General features: G+C 31.5%; 1 protein-coding gene across 1 annotated transcript in view; it reads left to right on the plus strand.

The window, feature by feature from the left end:
• LOC148235747 (arrestin homolog) overlaps nt 1-18,610 on the plus strand; it is a 107,302-nt gene that overhangs the window by 84,440 nt on the left and 4,252 nt on the right. The window contains exons 5-9 of the mRNA XM_088184055.1: nt 5,945-6,092; nt 16,619-16,799; nt 16,865-17,001; nt 18,057-18,150; nt 18,215-18,468. Coding sequence (XP_088040181.1) covers nt 5,945-6,092; nt 16,619-16,799; nt 16,865-17,001; nt 18,057-18,150; nt 18,215-18,468 — 814 coding nt within the window. The remainder of the gene's footprint in view (nt 1-5,944; nt 6,093-16,618; nt 16,800-16,864; nt 17,002-18,056; nt 18,151-18,214; nt 18,469-18,610) is intronic.

Here is an 18,610-nt window from a genome sequence, read left to right on the forward strand (position 1 = left end):
TAGAAAGATATAAACGGGCTTACTACATACCTAGTATCCATGACGTTCAATATAAGGTTTCCGTCGCTTAGAAGGTACTTGGAATGGCAGTCATATCCTCTCCACGTCGCTTCTCTGAGAGGTCTAAAAATGTGAAAACCACTACTCGGTCTCTGACTATAGAACTCACGCCTTTTCGTAATTTTCTAGTCTACTCGTACATTTACTGTAATGTCAAATATGCATCACTATTTTTCTACTCAAAAACGAATGGTAAAATGCTGCTTTACTTTGATGTGTGGCGATAATTTTAAGTTACTACTGTGCATTTGCGTTGCATAACTGATTTGTACTATCGTCCTATATGTAACAATGCTGCCAGTTTTATTTTCAAATAATATATGAGACAAAATAAAAGATTTAAAAAAATCCAACTAATTATATTTATTATGCAACTTTTCTTTGACGTATAAACTGACATAAATACATATAGTTTCTGGCAGAAATGATTTAAATATTAAAAAAAACAGATAGAAATGCTATTTATATATTTTAATCTTAAAAATATTTTTCCTTTCGTTCAATGACAGGTAAATGCATTAACATAATTAATGAAATTTAAAAGACCATTGTTCGTTTTTATTTGTAACATGGCCAGTAAAACTGTTGTTATGACAAAGGTGCTCAAAACAAACCGAGCGCGCAATTGGCGCTAGTTCTTACACCGTTGGCGGCCGTGCAAATCTGACGCGGCCATTATAAAACATGTAGAAAAGATAAAATATATAATTTGCACATTTTTGGAACAAAAAATTAGCTTTATCATTTAGCAGATGTATATCGCAATACGATAAGATATTTTGATGTGAAAATCATATTTAATCAGTTTTTCAAATAATTCGCTGCAACATAGTTTTACTAAAATCAGCTATATAATAATAATATTCTAAAATCTACCCACATTAATGTATCCGATAAATAGTTGTAATTTCCCAAACGCCAGAAGTGCACTCATAAAATATCAAATAAAAATGGCTTAATTAAATAATGAGTTGTGAGAAGAAAGAAAAAGATTTCGAGTGCGATATCACATGGGCAAAGCGCAAAACAACAGCCAGAAAAAATATTATATACCTTGTTATCTCTAATACACTTAACAAGATGGCAATGTGTGGTAAGATTTATATCTTCCCAATAATTATAATAAAATAAATATTGATTATAAGAAGCACCCAGATCCGTATAAAAGACATTAAGTCGTAGGTAAAATAATAAATAGTTTCAAAGGTAACTTATTTTTTTAATTAATAAATATTATAATATGTAAAAATAATTTTTAAAAATACATTGCTCAGCTGATTTTATAAAATAAATAATATTTCATTTATAAAATATTTTTGTGAACAAAAAAACTTAACAGAGTAATAAAGAAAAAGTTTCAAGTAAAAACTTAATATGACCTTACTTTTATTCAACTTTTGCAAAATTAATTTGAGCCTCCCATCACTAATACTACTTTCAAAGTATGCCATCAATACGAAGCTTCAGTAATAATAGTGACTTAAAAAATATCTTGAATAAGTAACATATTTAAAAGGGTGTTGAATAATATGTATAATGTATTTTTAGAATTCACACTTTGATCTAAGATATCGTAACTTTTAATAAGCAAAGTTAAAACCGATTTAGTTTATTGAATATTTTTTTCCTGCTTACTGTGCTGTTAAATAGTTAGATTTGTATCGTTTTGTGATGTCGAATTCAGATGAAAAGCTCTCATTACGTTGCTAAGAGATTTCCCCGGGGCTTTATTAGTTATTAGATCAAATATGTTGATATATACATATATATGACTTGGGTCGTAAGAGGTTTGCTATGAGCTCATACGATTTAATAACAATTAATAATATGTTAGTGTCTACTTATTTAGTTACAAGCAATAATTAAATGAAGCATTGAATAACACAAAAATCTAATAAAAGAAGGACGATTTGTACCTATTTACAGGTACCATGCTACATTATTTTGTGTATGCGAGTCGGCGATCAATAAACGCATGTGCGTGCCGCAAATCGTCGTCGTCGTTCAATAATGGAAATTTGTATTACTTCGAGGCACTTATAATCGCACGCTTTGCGCTCTTATAGCCATTATATAAACTTATTCGAGAAAGGTTTATTGAATTAATTTAAAAAAAAATATATAGTTTTTTTTACCGTTAAAAGAAGATTTTTTTCTTCTTTATGAACAGAAAAACTGCCAAAACAGTGTGATGAATTAGCATGAAGAAGTGCACTTCATTGTAAACAAAGTAGTGGAAGATCATCCGCTGTCACTGATGAACCCAATAAAATAGTAAAAAAAAGCGTAAAACAATTAATACATATTATGGATATAAAGTTTCTATACTCATTCGTTATAAGACATTGATCAAAGATTAGCAAATGTGACATCCTATGACATTGGAATCAAGAAACACAAAGTTAAAAATAAATAAAGAAGTGTTCTATAAAAATAATTACTAAAAGACAATTATAATATATTATTTTATGTATAATATATCTGAAATTTTAAATATAATAAAATTCCTTACCGAGTGTTTTATTACTTTTGCCGATAGATCAATGACTTCCGAGTCCTTTCTTCACCATTAACCATTATCTAACAAGCTCTTACTTTTCATGGTCTAATATTCATTGAAGGTTACGTAGCAGTAATACATATAAAAGAATTGCTATTAAATACAGCCACTGGAAGGGCGTATGCACTCAGGCGTAGGATTTGTGTGTAGGAAAGCCCTCTGGGACCTGGCCTCTGTGGCGCAGCTATAAGTGCAGCAGTCTCTGGGGTCGCGTAATGCAATTTGCATCAAAATAAACATACTAATTAAATGTACTATTTTTTTTTAAATTGCTTACTGTATATCAAAGCCAGTCTAATGTTGCACACTAGTTTGCAACTAAGCACTACTCCACGTTACTTAATATAAAATATATTGTATATATTATATGTATCCTTAATGATAAACGTTTCTCCTAGATAAACGTAATTTTAAAACAGCAAATATATCTAAAATTAGAATAGCTTAATAAGTAAAAAAGCTCAATTTTAATCGCCAAAGAATAAAGTGCGAAAAATACTAATGTTATAATATATTTTTGCCTGGCAATATACATTTGTAAGTACGCTCTTTTTCCTTAATTTTATTCAAAGTAATTAACACACATTATTCATATTAAGATATTAATACTTATTCTTAGTAAAAGTTTGCTATCAACATATTTTTGTGAGACTTCTCTCTCGCAGTATTTGTTTATTTAATTTATCGAAGGGTAAAGGAATACAATTTCAGGTAGCCGTGCAACATCGACTAGCGGAACAATAAAGTATTTACTGTGATTCTTAATGAAATATTTTGCTGAGTTTGTAGTTTTATCGAATACAAGTATTAATGTTTTCCAGCCCGAGGAAGCATACAAAATTCCAGATTTTAATTGAAATGTATAAGTTTGGTAATTTAGCTTAAATATTAAATTTACTTTTTCGACGAAGAAGGGAGTACAGTTAGCTTTGAAAGTTTCAACTCTGTATTAGTTGATGTATATGAGATTTCCACGAAAGTTTAAGTTCTAAATGAAACCATAGTATTTAGCCAATATATAGTATAATTATTTACATTCATTTTGGCTCGGGAATTCTCGTGAAAATATAAAGTCTCATTTCTCGAAAAAGGAAAAAGATCATGAAACTAGAATGCCTAGTGATGTCTATTAACGGCTTTAAAGTACTTTATTAACATAAAGGCAAGAATCGATACATATTCTCTGGTATAGACAGCAGCATAGACTGCCGAACAAATGCACTAAAACATGTACCAAGCATCCCCGGATTCACATCAAAAAAATGACAACGTTACCGAATTTTACAGATTTTCAATTCACCATAACGATATCATTTTTAAGAGATAATAGCAAGTAATCTGTATCCGTCCCAAATTATCGAGATTGGTCAGACGAAAACTGGAAGGGATGTTGGACTTCTCCTAATTCTGAAGGGAATATATATAGTCAGAACTTCTTTTCTTTATTCAAATTCAGGTTCCTTCTTTTAGACCTCCAGATGGGGACGTCATTTGAGGGGGGGGGGCAGTTGCGAGCATTTGCCCCCCCCCTTGAATTTAATGAAACACTATAAAGTTTAATAAAATCTAAATATTTAAGAAAACAACCGATTGGTCAACTTTCCCCCCCCCTCCCCCACTCTTTGAAAAATCTGAAATAACGTTCCTGGTATTATAATAAAAAATATTTAATCACATTTTTAAGTTTTTTTTTTTAAATCCAAATTTGCCCTAAATGGTCCAATGGTTAACCATCTAAAAGTCTTATTTTACCATACCACCGAGTATTATTTTTGAATTTTAATTTCAAATTACATATTAATTCTAATAATTCATAAATTCAAAAAAATAATTTGTTCTATGAAGGGTTTTAATGTGGTAAATGATGATAATTGATGGCTTTCGAAAGTCCAAATTTTCTTCTCTAAGCTATAAAACATTTTAACAACAGGAACGTCATTGACATATAATTTAACAGATAGGAGCTAAAATGCCTATAAAACCTAATTAAAAAGTTGTGAAACGTCCGTTTTCTGTTTAAACACAAACTTAACTTACACGAATTAATCAAACCCAACATGACCTAATGAAGGCTCCAAAACTAATTCTAGTTTTAAACTTTTATTAGGCAAAGTCAAAAACACAAACTAAGCTAACTCTTCTCTCAGGGGGAAATAGGCGGAAGAAGAAGTACAGACAGATGCCGCATCTCGCATATTGCTCTATAGTTTGTCTGCACTTCGAAATTACACTATGTTTTAAAAATATAATAGCTTTCCTTAAATATATTACTACGGACTTTTGATATGAGAGTATAGGCTAAAGCGTATTCAAACCGAATGTTGGTCAATAGGAGGGCGCAAAAATCACTTTTCAGGAGTCAAAAATTCACGTCAAAAGCAATAAAATCGTGCCATCGCAGTGGAAACGCTCGGTTATCCAGCGTTCCCATCGCGACGGCGCCGACATGTATATAAATTTGGAGGAGGCGGCATTTTCTCTCCCTTAAATAATCTGCAACTTCTTTCAAAACTACCACTTTGCCACCGATTTGGAATAAGAGACCAGCCGAACAACTAGAACAGACACGTATATATAAAAATATTTTAATTTCATATCAAAAAACAATTAACAATTATCAAATGATGTTTTATTGACTAATAAAATTACAAACTAGCTTGACTAAAATAAAACATATAAGGATTTATTTAAAATAAAATATGAAAATTTTAAAAATACAAAAACAGCAAGCGCAGCGTCGCCACAATAAATACTGCACTCAATTCTGTTAAATTATACTCTGTTTAGAGATTTTTACGCAGATAATTTTTACGCGATACACACACATGGCGCCAAATATATTTAGCTTATTACTAAACGTGTCACTAAGAATTATAAATAAGCAAACAAATTTAAGGTTTATTGTAAAAAATTTAAATGAATTACAACCACACTTTTTTGAGAAAATAATGACAAATGAAAAATTATATTAAAGATCTTCACAACTTATTAAATATTTTTCAGTAAAAAGTAATCATTTAAACACCCCAAATTATTTCATTAGCAATTTATATGACGGCAAAAAATAGTTATTTAAATTGATATATAAAAACAGTACACCCTAATTTTTTAAAATCGCTTTTCGCCTAATTTATACTTTATTCGTCACCACCATTTAATTATTTGAACCATTAATCCTGATTAAAGAGATTTCACAGTATATACAAAATGTAAATAATTTATATTCCAACAAGTGACGTCAAAGCACCATTTAATGTACCCTATCGCCACATAAAATCAACATGCGTATACAGTGAGCAGTTCTCATTAAGCTTTAATTTTCAGGAAGCCCTCATCCACAGGCTGGGTTCCAAAGCTCACGCCTTCAGTTTGGAATTGACTCCGGTGGCGCCTCCGAGCGTCCAATTAGTGCCAGCTAAGGAGTACCGAGGGGCGCCGATCGGCACTTCATACGACGTCAGAGCGTACATAGGTATGTTTGACAACAGTAATGTTGTAATTAACTTTTTATGTAAGATTTTATTTTTTAATGAAAATAATAATAAAATATATATATGATATTACAATTAAAGATTTAGTGGTAAGAATTAAAATTGTTATGAAACTCAAACGAGCAAAAAAGTATCTATCCAAAAAATTGGGTTTATTCCTACGTAAAAATTCACGATAAACATATTAAATACCAAAACGTTAATTCATTTAGGAACAGTAATTTCTAACTTATCTTTAACGCCATCCATACCAATATGTTTTTTGGGGGAGAAAACTCGAATCACTACTAAATATTTAATTTCGAAAATATTAATAGATAAAAACCAACAACACAACGTGTTGCTCGGCTGTAAGGTGGGCAACACAAAAACATTGACTGGGCGGCATGCGGCTCACGAGCCTCGGGTTGAGCATCCCTGACTAGAGCGCAGTTGAGCATATTTCTCCGGTCTGGTGGCCAAATAATGCAACCTTATGTATTGGCGAGTGTGTAGGTTTAATCTCTGTTCTCTCAGCCTTCTGTGAGGCGCTATATTGTGCGTTTGACCAGTGCCATCATTACTAAGAATAAAACACCTTCAATTAGTTATGAAAAACATGGGGACATTTGTCTGCTCTCTCATTAACGATTATATGTTTAATTGAAAATTCGATAATGCAGATGGAAATATACAAATGAAATTAACTAAATTGCAGTATATTTATTGAGGATACAAAAATATCTGAAATGGTAAATTAGCCAATTTTTTACATATTTGTCAGTTAACCATTTGCTGATCGCTATCAATAACACAATTTTCTTGTCGATTATGTATTTGAAACGAAATGAAAAAATGTATTTTAATTTAATTTAGGAATGATGCAGCTCTGCAGCTCTTTTGACATGTTTCGACTCAATCATTCGCTACAAAGCGTTCGACGCGTCATTCACGATATTAATATCACAACCAATCTCCATCCATCTCCATCTTTCGCAGCTGAACACGATTAAAATCACATCAATCATGCGCCGCCATTGCCCGTCCGACAGTTTAACACATCGCGAATTTTTAAATATATTTTTTTACCAAAAAATATGTCTAGTGTCCTTATGATGTTTTGTTACGATTATAAAATATGGACCATCACGGGTGACGTTGAATTTTATACAAAAAAATTGGAATAGGATGAATGAAGAACGCGTTAAACCGCCCTGACAGTTGGATGAGATGAAAATTTAATTAAATGGACGTGTATGTTTTCAGAGCCGAAACACGCTACATAAATTTTAATCAAAAAATCAAGGAGCACGTACGGGAAAATTTTGCATTCCATTAGTCGTAAATAATTAGCCGTAGAAAGCTGGTATTTGCTATTTTTTTATTTAAATTATTTTTAAATAAATTAAAGCCATATTTATGTACCCTGCTATATTATTTTTACTAATAGTATTATATATAACATTTAATTAATTGTACTGTTACTATAAATGTAATAAGACAAAAGAAATGGCGCTTCCACAAAACTACAGCTTATTAACAATAAACTGTTAACCTATAAAACTTTTTTATATTACAATAAGCTTACAACGAAACCTGCGAATCCGCCAGCGCACATCGGCGAATCTAAAGCAGAGCAGTTTTAAATGATTTCATTAAAATTTATATGAAAAACAAAACTTATTATGCATTAAATGCGCCATAAATCAGCTTTACAACCACTGAGGCCATGTTTTCATACCGACCGGTGCACACCGTACGTGACAATAGATAGATTAAAATAAAATAATCATAATAGCCATTCGATATTTTCTGCAAGCATTATTATAATATAATGAAGGACAGAACTTTGAGATTTTAAATTACAAATCACGAAGTTGATAGATCTCACCGTTTCAAACCTGCTCAAATGACAAATGTAGTTGCAACTTGTTCAACAGGTCATGAATCTCTATTAAAAGACAAATAGGGACAATTTCAATAACACTCTTAATACCAATAATTAGTTGTGAGATCAAAAATTGGGCGAACAGTTTGCCTTCTTTACGCTAGTCACGTGTATAAAAACGGATACGAGGCACCCAAATCAATGACAGATAATCATAAATAATTATGTGTAATATAATTTATAACCAATAGATGTCACTGCGACTACGCTATTCAGTCTTTATTTATATTATATAAACATAAACAATACCTACAAGTATTAAAACTACCAGACTGAAAGTCAGGGAATTAGTGATATCTACATAATTAATTATAAACTTGTATTAATATTATAATTTACAATCAATAGATGTCACTTTTCAGCTGGGTCAGTTTTTAATAATAGCGCATTTAAATAAATAAAAAATTCAGTCTGCTGCGGGGACCCGAATTTGAGGCCTCTGGTTATTCCGATCTTACTTGGACTCACTGAGTTCGTACAATCTAGATCCAAGTAGAGCTGTCAATCATCGATAGGCAAGGAAGATTGAGACAGCAGCCGCTTCCCTCTTCACGCCAATAATTTATGTTTATAAAAATATATATTCACTATTATAGCATTGTACCTAGGACAGTTTATTTTTTTTAATATATGCCGACACTGTATCGAAAATCGTGTAAATGGGAAAGGAAAGCGTTCAAAACGAACGACCGCGACGCGGCTTCTACTTAATTAAATACCCCCCATCTCTTCCTACATCCGTCGACCTTATTGTGCCTTTCGCTTGGAATATGAAAATTCTTACGGATTTCTAGTGGAAAATTCTAAGCGAATAATTTCGCTACACACGTATCCCAAATTTAATATTGCGAATTCGCGAACATCGCCTACCGATGCTTCTTGCGTGAATAATACATGCGTAAAGCGAATTAAATTTGTAAAATTGGGTGATGTAATAAAAAAAATATGGGCTACGAATCATGTTGATTTTTCAGCAGCAGTGCTGCAAAAACCTTTATATTTGTAAGGTAAACAGGGATAAAACTCTAAAAAAGTTTTGCATCACTTATTTTACATCAGTAATCCTGTATGTAAACAAAGTATAATATTTATTAAATGTATATATACATACTAATGTAGCTTTACATGATTCACTGAGTTTTCGTTGAAATATATATGTAATCAAACATTGCTACGAAGTACTGAAAAGGTTTATGTATTGTTGTTTAAAACTATAGTTTCTGCTCCGGCGTTTTCGTAGGTATATTTACAGCTATGTTAATATAAAAGTTGACTAAATAAATATTTGTAAACTGCTCGAAAATATTGATAATTATATAAGTTACTAATACTCGTAGATATACTATCAAAATAAACTAAAACTATTTTAGAATTTATAAAGAAAACTATTTACAAACATAGTGGTACAAATCCGTGACGCGTGAGAATATTATTGCTGTATTTTTTAAAATCAGATAGGATGTTATCATATTAAAATATTTTTTTTAGACATCCAAGACTATCAAATGACACAGTACTGAACATATAAAAGAAAATAATGAAAGCGTTGAGTCGGTAGTAATAATCTGTTATATTATAGTTTAACAACATCCTTTAACGAACCGATCAAAGCGTATATCAAATAGAGTTCAGGTTCCGCACACCGCCACAACCCAAGTAAAAGAGCTTTGATATGCTATATTATATTTTTTACTTCCTAAAGCAAGGTACGCTACCGCAAATCGATTATCAATCAACTTTAAACACGTTGTCGTTCACAAAACAGCAACGCTTTGCTAATCATTACGGTGTGTAGTAGAGTATGAAATAACTGAAAAGTTTACGATCGCTCGCTTATAGGGGTACGTGACCGCACAACCAAACAGTCGTTTAGCAGCCACCCTATGTGGTTATCTTCAGTATTCATCTTCATTAAAGACTAGACCCTGCTCCTTTGGCCGGGTGTTCTGTGCTCTGCCGAAGCTGCGATAAGCTTTCGCCAGGTGACGTCTATCTTTGGAGTTATTATTGTTTACTGAGGCAAAGGTCACATTAATCTGTCTATCATTATTATGTACCAACGATTAAAACGAGCTTTTGTGTGTGCCTTAGACGCAATGCTACGACTGCAGAAGATTGCTTTCAGAGGTTTGCGACCTTGTTAAACGTAAAATTAATTGTTAAAACATGGAGCCGTAATTAAATTTCCAATCTAGCTATTTTAAATTAATAAAATGTTTTACGTACATATGTACATACATTGAAAAAATATTAATCTTTCCCTGAAACTACAGTTTGGTGTGGGCTTTGATCTCACCCATGATTGTTCTATATAAATTTGTACAAACAACTCATACGTGTTAACTGTTAACCGCTTTGCAGACTTCTGGTCATCCATAATAGACGCCAGGCCCACCTGAACGTCTGCGTTTCAAACTCGTATTCCAGTACCGGTCTTATTAAAATACGTAATAAAGCTTTAGCTAAGCTTGATATATGTATAAGCAATTTTAATACGGCAATGCAGCCGCGGAAGCACCAGTAGGCGGAGGCCAATCCCTTGGTAATTTAATCACTAAAATTGTATAAAACTAAAATAGACGTTACTTGAAGCTTACAGAGAAGAGTTTTTATGTTGTGTTAATTAAATAGTAGTTGGTTTTCGAAAGTCTACGTGACTATTGTGAAATTAATAATGTTTTTAAATGCTGATTTCAATAATATTTTTTATACATAAATCTGTCGTTTATGAATTTCTAAATATCATTCTTTATTATTATTTTATTTATAGATCTGACCATCATGACTTAACAGGTTTCCTTATGCATCATTATGGCCATTATATAATTAATAATTATAAAATCGAACATTTTAAAAAATAATAATAATAAAACAGTAATAGTACTAAGCACCTAAAGTAGTTGAGCACCGTCCTACATATTTTTTCAGCTTCTCAAAGCTATCGACAAAAGCATCCTTGGAATTGGGCGTAACATCTGAACCACTTTAAAAATAATTTTCGGCGACGGTATCTCAGCTATAACTTAGCGGATGTTGGTTTTTAGGTGCTCAAACTTTCGGGTTTGTCGGCGTAGACACGACTCTTAACGTAACTTGGTGGCCAGTTGACGTCACCAAAACGTGAAATAGTACAATCTGTTCAAGAAAGTCGCTTAACTTCCGAAGAAGTAGCTCAAAGCAAACTTTGTCGAATGCTTTTTGAATGTCGGTATTGATTATATCGATCTGAATTTTAGAATCTAGGGATTTTGTCACAGCCTTTGAAAGGCAAAAAATGGATTAGAGACTGATACAGGGACGGCCCGAGAATGCTCAGTGCCCCCGGGCTCTAAAAATCATGTTTTTTTTGCCGAGAGAGCTAAAAGAAGGGTCGTCGCGGAAATATTTGTTCAAAAACTATATTGTATTTTTTTTTAATGGAGAAGACTAATTTCTGAGAGAGCTAAAAAAGGTCATCACGGAATTTTTTGATTAAAATCTATCTCGTAAGAATTTTTCCAAAACAGGTGGTGCCCCGAGAGACCGCTCACATAGACCGCCCCTCCAGCTAGCCCTACCGTGGAACGATGCGGATGAAACCCAATGCGGATGAGCGAGCGGGCCTTTAAAAAAACGCTTTTAAAAATTTATGAAACACATGTTTTCTTTAAGGTATTGCGAAAGCATCCATAGAAACCCATTTTTGGTATACTTTACTGCCCCGGCGGTCTCGTTCCTTAGAGAACATTGGTCAAACACATAGTAAATTTTGTCATATAAAGCGGTAAGGGTTGCGTCTATTATCCCACTTCTAGACTCACGTCCATTAGCATTTCACCAAGATTATTTTTATATTATATTGAGTTGAATTAAGTCTTGAGATCACCCAGCTACTATTTAATTCAGAACTAAATAAGTTAAAATGTAAAAAAATCTAGTTCATAATTATGATAAATAATTGATTAAAAACGTATACCGTACATTAGAAACGCACATTTAACTCACATTATAACAAACATAAGGTTGGATAATAAACGATCATATAATTTGCGAACAGATTGTCAAATCAGAAATAGAGATCATGCTGTCATTGTTTGAAACTCGACTCTATAATTTGCTATGTAATATATGACACAATATCCCAAATACGTATTTTATCTGCCCACTACAACCTGACAATACCTTTATACTTCTTTTTCGTTAATTTTATCGATAAATCGTTGTAGGAAGTAAAATGAGGACGAATAATAAGGAAATGTTTATTTTTAGAATCACTAAATTGATATACACACATTTATGGGTATATATAATATATATATATTTTTATATAAGTTTTTTTTCAGGAAAAAGGCAACGCTATAAGCATTCAAGTCATCACCTTTAGTAATATACAATATAACATTTTCAATAAAGGAAACACTTTGTTACTTCAGTAACAAGGTGTAGATGTTACCTATGTATGTTAGTTAAGTACCGAGTTTACGTTTTATGTAGTATGTATAATCAAGGACGTAAAACCCAGTCTGCGCCCTTGTCGCTTGTATCGATCTAACTTTTATAACGCTACCCCTATATATTTAATGTGTCCTTTAATTTCGGTTTCCACAAGAATAAATACAGCTGCAAAATTCTATGTAAAACGTAATATAAAATACATCAATAGGATTCAAGATCAACGTTAACTTTCGTCTTTTACTTTTTTTTATAATATAAAAGTTTTCTCTTCCCAAACTTTAATGCATATTGTAACATAATATAGCGCAATAATTTAAAAATGACTTTCAGCGAAGATTTTTTTATTTTTGTACAATAACCATTCAAGCAGATTGATGCAACTAGTTGGCATATAAAAAATGAGGTCGGATACTTTTTGATCAAACTGTAATCTATAATAAATTTAGATTAGAACTAATACTTATATAGTTTTATAGTTTTATAGACTTTGAAAATCTGAAATATATTTTCGATCGGCATTTTTTTCATTCAATAATAAAATATTTTTATTAGATTTTTTAAATTTATGAAATTAAATTTAGAAAATTAAAAAAACATCTTTTCATGAGATATATAAAATCTTATTTTATGAATATTTCACCAATACTAATTGCATGCTATTAGATACAGGGTTGGCCATAAGTTGTTGCACTTTTTAAATCGCTTGGGACTTTGGTCCTTGGAAATTTAATCGCAATAGATTGTTTCACGAGGAAACGACAAGTGTTCTGCGTAAAATAGCTTTACAAAAACAACGATTTTTATGTGATTCTTCGGTATTTGTTTAGCGCTAACTACCAATTACAAAATGTGAATCAATTTCCAAATATTAATTTAATTAAAGTGTTGCTCAGAAAGTTCCAAGAGATCAGTTCAATGGTAAATAAAATGAAAACTGGGCGGCTACGGACAGGAAAAGCGAAGAGAATGTCGCGCAATGTACGAGAAGATCCGGGCTTGTCGACTCGCAAGCGTTCTGCTGCTATAGCGATACCAAAATCAACTTTGCGTCGAATTTTGAAAATAAACTTGTAACTACATTCATATAATATCCAATAAGTGCAAGATTGAATAACCTGGCATACATCCAATGTGACTATACCGACGGTGAAGTAAATGACATTATTTTCAAGGCATGATTTTCTCAATTGTGTTCTTTCAGTGAAATAAACATTCATTATCAATCGACCTGTAATTTTTTTATTATTTTTTTAAAGTGCAAAAACTTATGGCCCACCTGTATTATTTTTATTCAACTTTCTTCGTTCTCGTTTTAAAATTTTCTGCAAGAGTTAAAGTATAATCGCAGCCAAGTATTATAAAACCACTTCAGATATTCTAGAAAATAAAATTGTATGTATATAACTCTCAGTTCAGAGAATACGAGTATACTCAAGAATATTCCCCTAAAGATTAATCCTACTGATCACACTGCGCTCATTTGACGGTCTCATTTTATACTGATACCTTTTTTTTATATATTTACATGTAGGTATATCAATCATAATTGTAGCAAATTGAGCTTCTTTATATCTTAATGACCCATTTTGCACCCGAAGCGAAACGACCGAAATCCGACCTTTTTCTGGGGATAATAATTCACAATTAGAAAGCACTCTTGTAATAGGGCTTTCGTCATGTTTCAATGGTTGAACAATTCCCCAAACATGGCGAAATGCAATCGTAATCCTGCTTTGAATTGTTAACGAGGATTTGTGGAAACTGGCGGATGTGTCGTTAATATATTATGGACGTAACATATGCACTTTACAGCTACTGAAATTCGATTCAGATGCACGGGACGTGATGAGGTCGTAAATTTTGATGACAACTAGCAAATTCGACCTCGGGTTTGTGCACTTTACGAGTGTGAGAAGTATTAAATGGGAATGTGCTTTTTTTTCAGAATATAATAACATTAAGGTTTTATCCACTGAATGAACATCGGTAATCCGATTAGATTGGGCGTATTGCGCACTGGGAATATAAATAATAATGAAATGTAATATATATGGAAATATACAGTGTTACATAAATTCAATTCTTAAACTTTGTTTCTGGAAATTTATTATGGGAAAATTAAATATACTTCGAGTAATTCAGAAATGAACCTAAACGCTAATTCCAACATTTCAGATAAAAACAAGAGATCAGGTCGCTCGAAAAAAATATTTCTTTTTTTATTTATATTTTTAAGATTAGCAATGATAAACTTGCATATATGCGTATATTATAATACATAATAATAATAATAATAATAATAATAATAATAATTAAACAATTAAATAAACAATAATCTCTTATATTTTAATACTTCATTGTGCTTTGACACTTCCGATTGAAATTCAAAACGAAATGACATCGTGTAAAGATTTTTTTAATAGAAAATTTCAATCGTATGATGAATAGGGAACACGTACTAAACAAAACCATCTTGGTTCAGACTGGAGTATGGGTGTAATATCTGTTTTTCCCGTTAACAATGGTTCGCCATATTCAAGGTTTTGTAAAGGGAAATACCATATTATTTTCGAACAATAACAAGTGGATTTAATCACAATTTTCATTCACTAGCACTTATTCAGCACGTTTTGGTAATAATAATTAGGAATTTATCTAATTAAAAGAAAATATAAGATGTATAAACGAGTACTAAAAATAAACATGGCAACTAAATAGATGTGCTCTAATCATGCTACTATGAATCTTATTAAATCTATTCATATAAAGCTCATTGTGAACCTTTGACACTGCAATAACCCACTATATCATTCACTAATACGTTTGTTATTAAGGTTTCATGATACAACAGCATTGAAAAAGTATTTCGGTTTTTTTTTCTTCATTGTGTTATTATGTATGTACTATGTTAATCAATACATCAATGTATAAATTCAATTAATTCTTGAATAATCTTCTTTATATATTTAGTTTATCTTATTATAATTTAATTGTGGATTAATTAAAATCTATAGATATATCTTTATATTACATTCGCTAACGTTATTAACTTACGAATTGATTTAATTCGATTTTTTACATGAACGGACTTCAGTGTAGTCTCATTAGCATTATAAGCGAACAAAAATTAAAAGCTGGCCTTAGTGCTTAATAAGTCGAATATTAATAACATTTCGCCAAGTAAAAATTAAGAGGGCTGTAATGAAATCTGAAAGCTTCAAAAAATGGCTTCTCCACGAAATTATGCGAAAAGTTTGGAAACGAAACATTTTATTATTCATTGTGCGAGTTCCGAATAATGAAACCAATGCTTCTGGTTCAAAGTTTTGTTTTAATTTGCTTATTTGTTTTTTATTTATTTATTTTTTTACGTAATTGTTTCATTCAATAATACAAACTCGGAGGAAAAGTATTTAAATGAAAAGGCGAACAATAAGCTTCCTTGGACCGAAAAGCTTTTAGGCTTAATTTGTTAATTTTTAATTCTGTTCTTAATCGTTTACCGACATATAATACTTTTATTAATATAAAAAACAGCATTTTTAATATATTTTAATTTTACTAGTGACTCAATCCTATACACAATTTCCAGAGGCACAAACACATGTGACATGACTATTCTGTCTGTAAGATTTGGTGGAGTCTCTTTATTGATGCAATATTAGAAAGAAATGGAAACAAATTTTAAAACTAATATAAACATATAGAATTGCAATCTGTGGTTTAGAAAAAAAAATTAAACATAGGTATATAAATAAATAACATAGTTATTTGTTATGATACGTTTGAATGTTCTGTCTAATGTTTTCGTATTTAATTAGTTTCGCCCAACCGTTCGTTAATACAGTTGTTTTTAATGTAAAAATTCCATGATTAAATTTCTCGAATGCCAAACTTTTGATGTACAACCTTTATTAACTAGACAAGCGGTTCAAAGTTTACTTGAGTTCAAAGCAATTAAATATGTAGCTTCCTGCAGCAAAGGAATTTAAAATTTTCATATCGTACCTCCACTACTCTACATAAATTCAAGACTTCAAGACACAATGTGCTTTTAAATAACCGCATAGTACTTGAATATATCGACGATGAGGATGAGGGCAATATAATCGATATATTTTTTATATATATTTTTTTTTATTACAGCTGAAGACACTGAAGCCAAATTAGAAAAGCGTACAACAGTTCGCATGGGAATACGAGTCGTTCAAGGAAGTGGAAATGGAGGCGGAAGTGTTACAGGAGCCACCACAAACATATCGACAGTTTGTGAGGCTCATACTTCCGCTTTCAACCCAACCCCTTTCAGAGACTCCAAACTACTAAGGTATTCACTGAAATATTACCAAATGTATATGTTTGGTAATTTACTGTATGTTTTATCCAACGCAGACTCTCTCCCAAAACTTTCAAAAGCTCCACAACGCCGAGCAGAAGAGCCAACCCTCAAAATAGACCTCCAGTGCTCCCCGAAGAGACTACCACCACCGGCGAAGAGTCAACTCATGAAACTTGCCTGGCAGATACAGGTAAATTAATTCTAACAATATGATCCTTACTAAGTGTTTTTAGCTTAAAATTAAATATATTCTCAAATATCATTGAAGCCTTTGTGTTAGGGGCGATGAAACCGTTTTATTATCCTTAAAAGGTTACATCACCCTTTGGTTTCGCCTAATTGAAATAATATCCTTTTAACCCCACCGCGGATCAAATTCGTGCGACTTTTTCAATTAATTTTGCATATATAACATTTTGCTTTGTAATGAAAACTCGAGTTTAATTATGTGTTTTTTTAAGTGTGGCCATTAGCTTGTAACCAAAATAATGATCGAATGTGATATGTATTAATTAAATGGAATTTATATAATGAATGCTCCTATCAAAATACATTATTTATTTTCGCAATGTTTTTAAATAATAGGATCGGTGACCTAAATGAAATAAGAGTAGTTCAATTGAATCATAAATTGAAGGAGCGTTCAAGTAACGGTATAGATTTAACTACGCCTCAATTTCAGCAAAGAAATAACACTGTGCAAACTAAAGTTGGATCACCTTAATTACTACATATAGAAAAGTTGAAATCATTTAGTTTTACTAGCACCTACCCGATAAATTATATTTTTACTGGTAAAAAAATATTTATCGGTGAAAATGTATTTTGATATGATTTCAGTGAAATAACATATTTTAAAAATATTTAAATAAATAATTATATGCAGCGTAGTCAAGTATGAACCATAATTATTTTGTCTAATTCCTACATTATTAGACTTTCGAACATTTGTAACAAATTAATTGAATTGTATATATTACGAATATATTCATTTGTAATGGTATATATTAAGTTGAGGGCGGAATTGCATGGTCTGTAAGGTCTAGACTGATAGCCTAAAGGTCGCGGGCTCGATCCACGGTAGCGAACTAAATTATTGCTTATAAAATGCGCGCACACATAACATGCAAAATCTGTCATCAATAATTGGTTAATCACTTAAATCGGAAAATCAATATTGTCAACTTTAACATTAATTAGTGTGAGCATTGCTTATTTTTAAAGCTATTTTTATCATGTTTTCAGCCTCTCAGACAGAAGAAAAGGTACTTTCTTCTATAAGCATACCTCCTGCTCCACGTGCTATTGTAGACAAACCATTTTTGCTCTCCGAAGGAAGGTAAAATAAAATTATTTTTAATAAACATTTGATTACACACCATAATGATTATTAAATATTTCAGAGTATCATTAGAAGCATCGCTAGATAAGCCGAGTTATTCTCACGGCGAAGCCATAAAAGTCAACGTTGTCGTAAACAACAATTCTCAAAAAACTGTGCGAAGGATTAAGGTGTTTATCGTGCAACACGTAGATGTGTGCATGTTTTCAAACGGAAAGTTCAAGAATGTTGTAGCTTTAACAACTTCGAAAGATGAATGTCCTGTGAATCCTGGAGATACTCTACGTTCGTCATACACTTTACGACCTACCAGAGGTAATATTATTACAAATAAATCGAATATATAAACGTGACACCTAAAAGCAAAATCTAATATTACTATTATTAGTTTGCCTCTATAAGATAATGAGAGATGGTAGTATACTATTTCTACAGTAGTATACTATTTCAGGCTTAA

Source organism: Plectrocnemia conspersa, unplaced genomic scaffold (genome assembly GCF_051122295.1).
Source record: "Plectrocnemia conspersa isolate PC_06_02 unplaced genomic scaffold, ASM5112229v1 ptg000004l, whole genome shotgun sequence".
Classification (NCBI taxonomy): Eukaryota; Metazoa; Arthropoda; class Insecta; order Trichoptera; family Polycentropodidae; genus Plectrocnemia; species Plectrocnemia conspersa.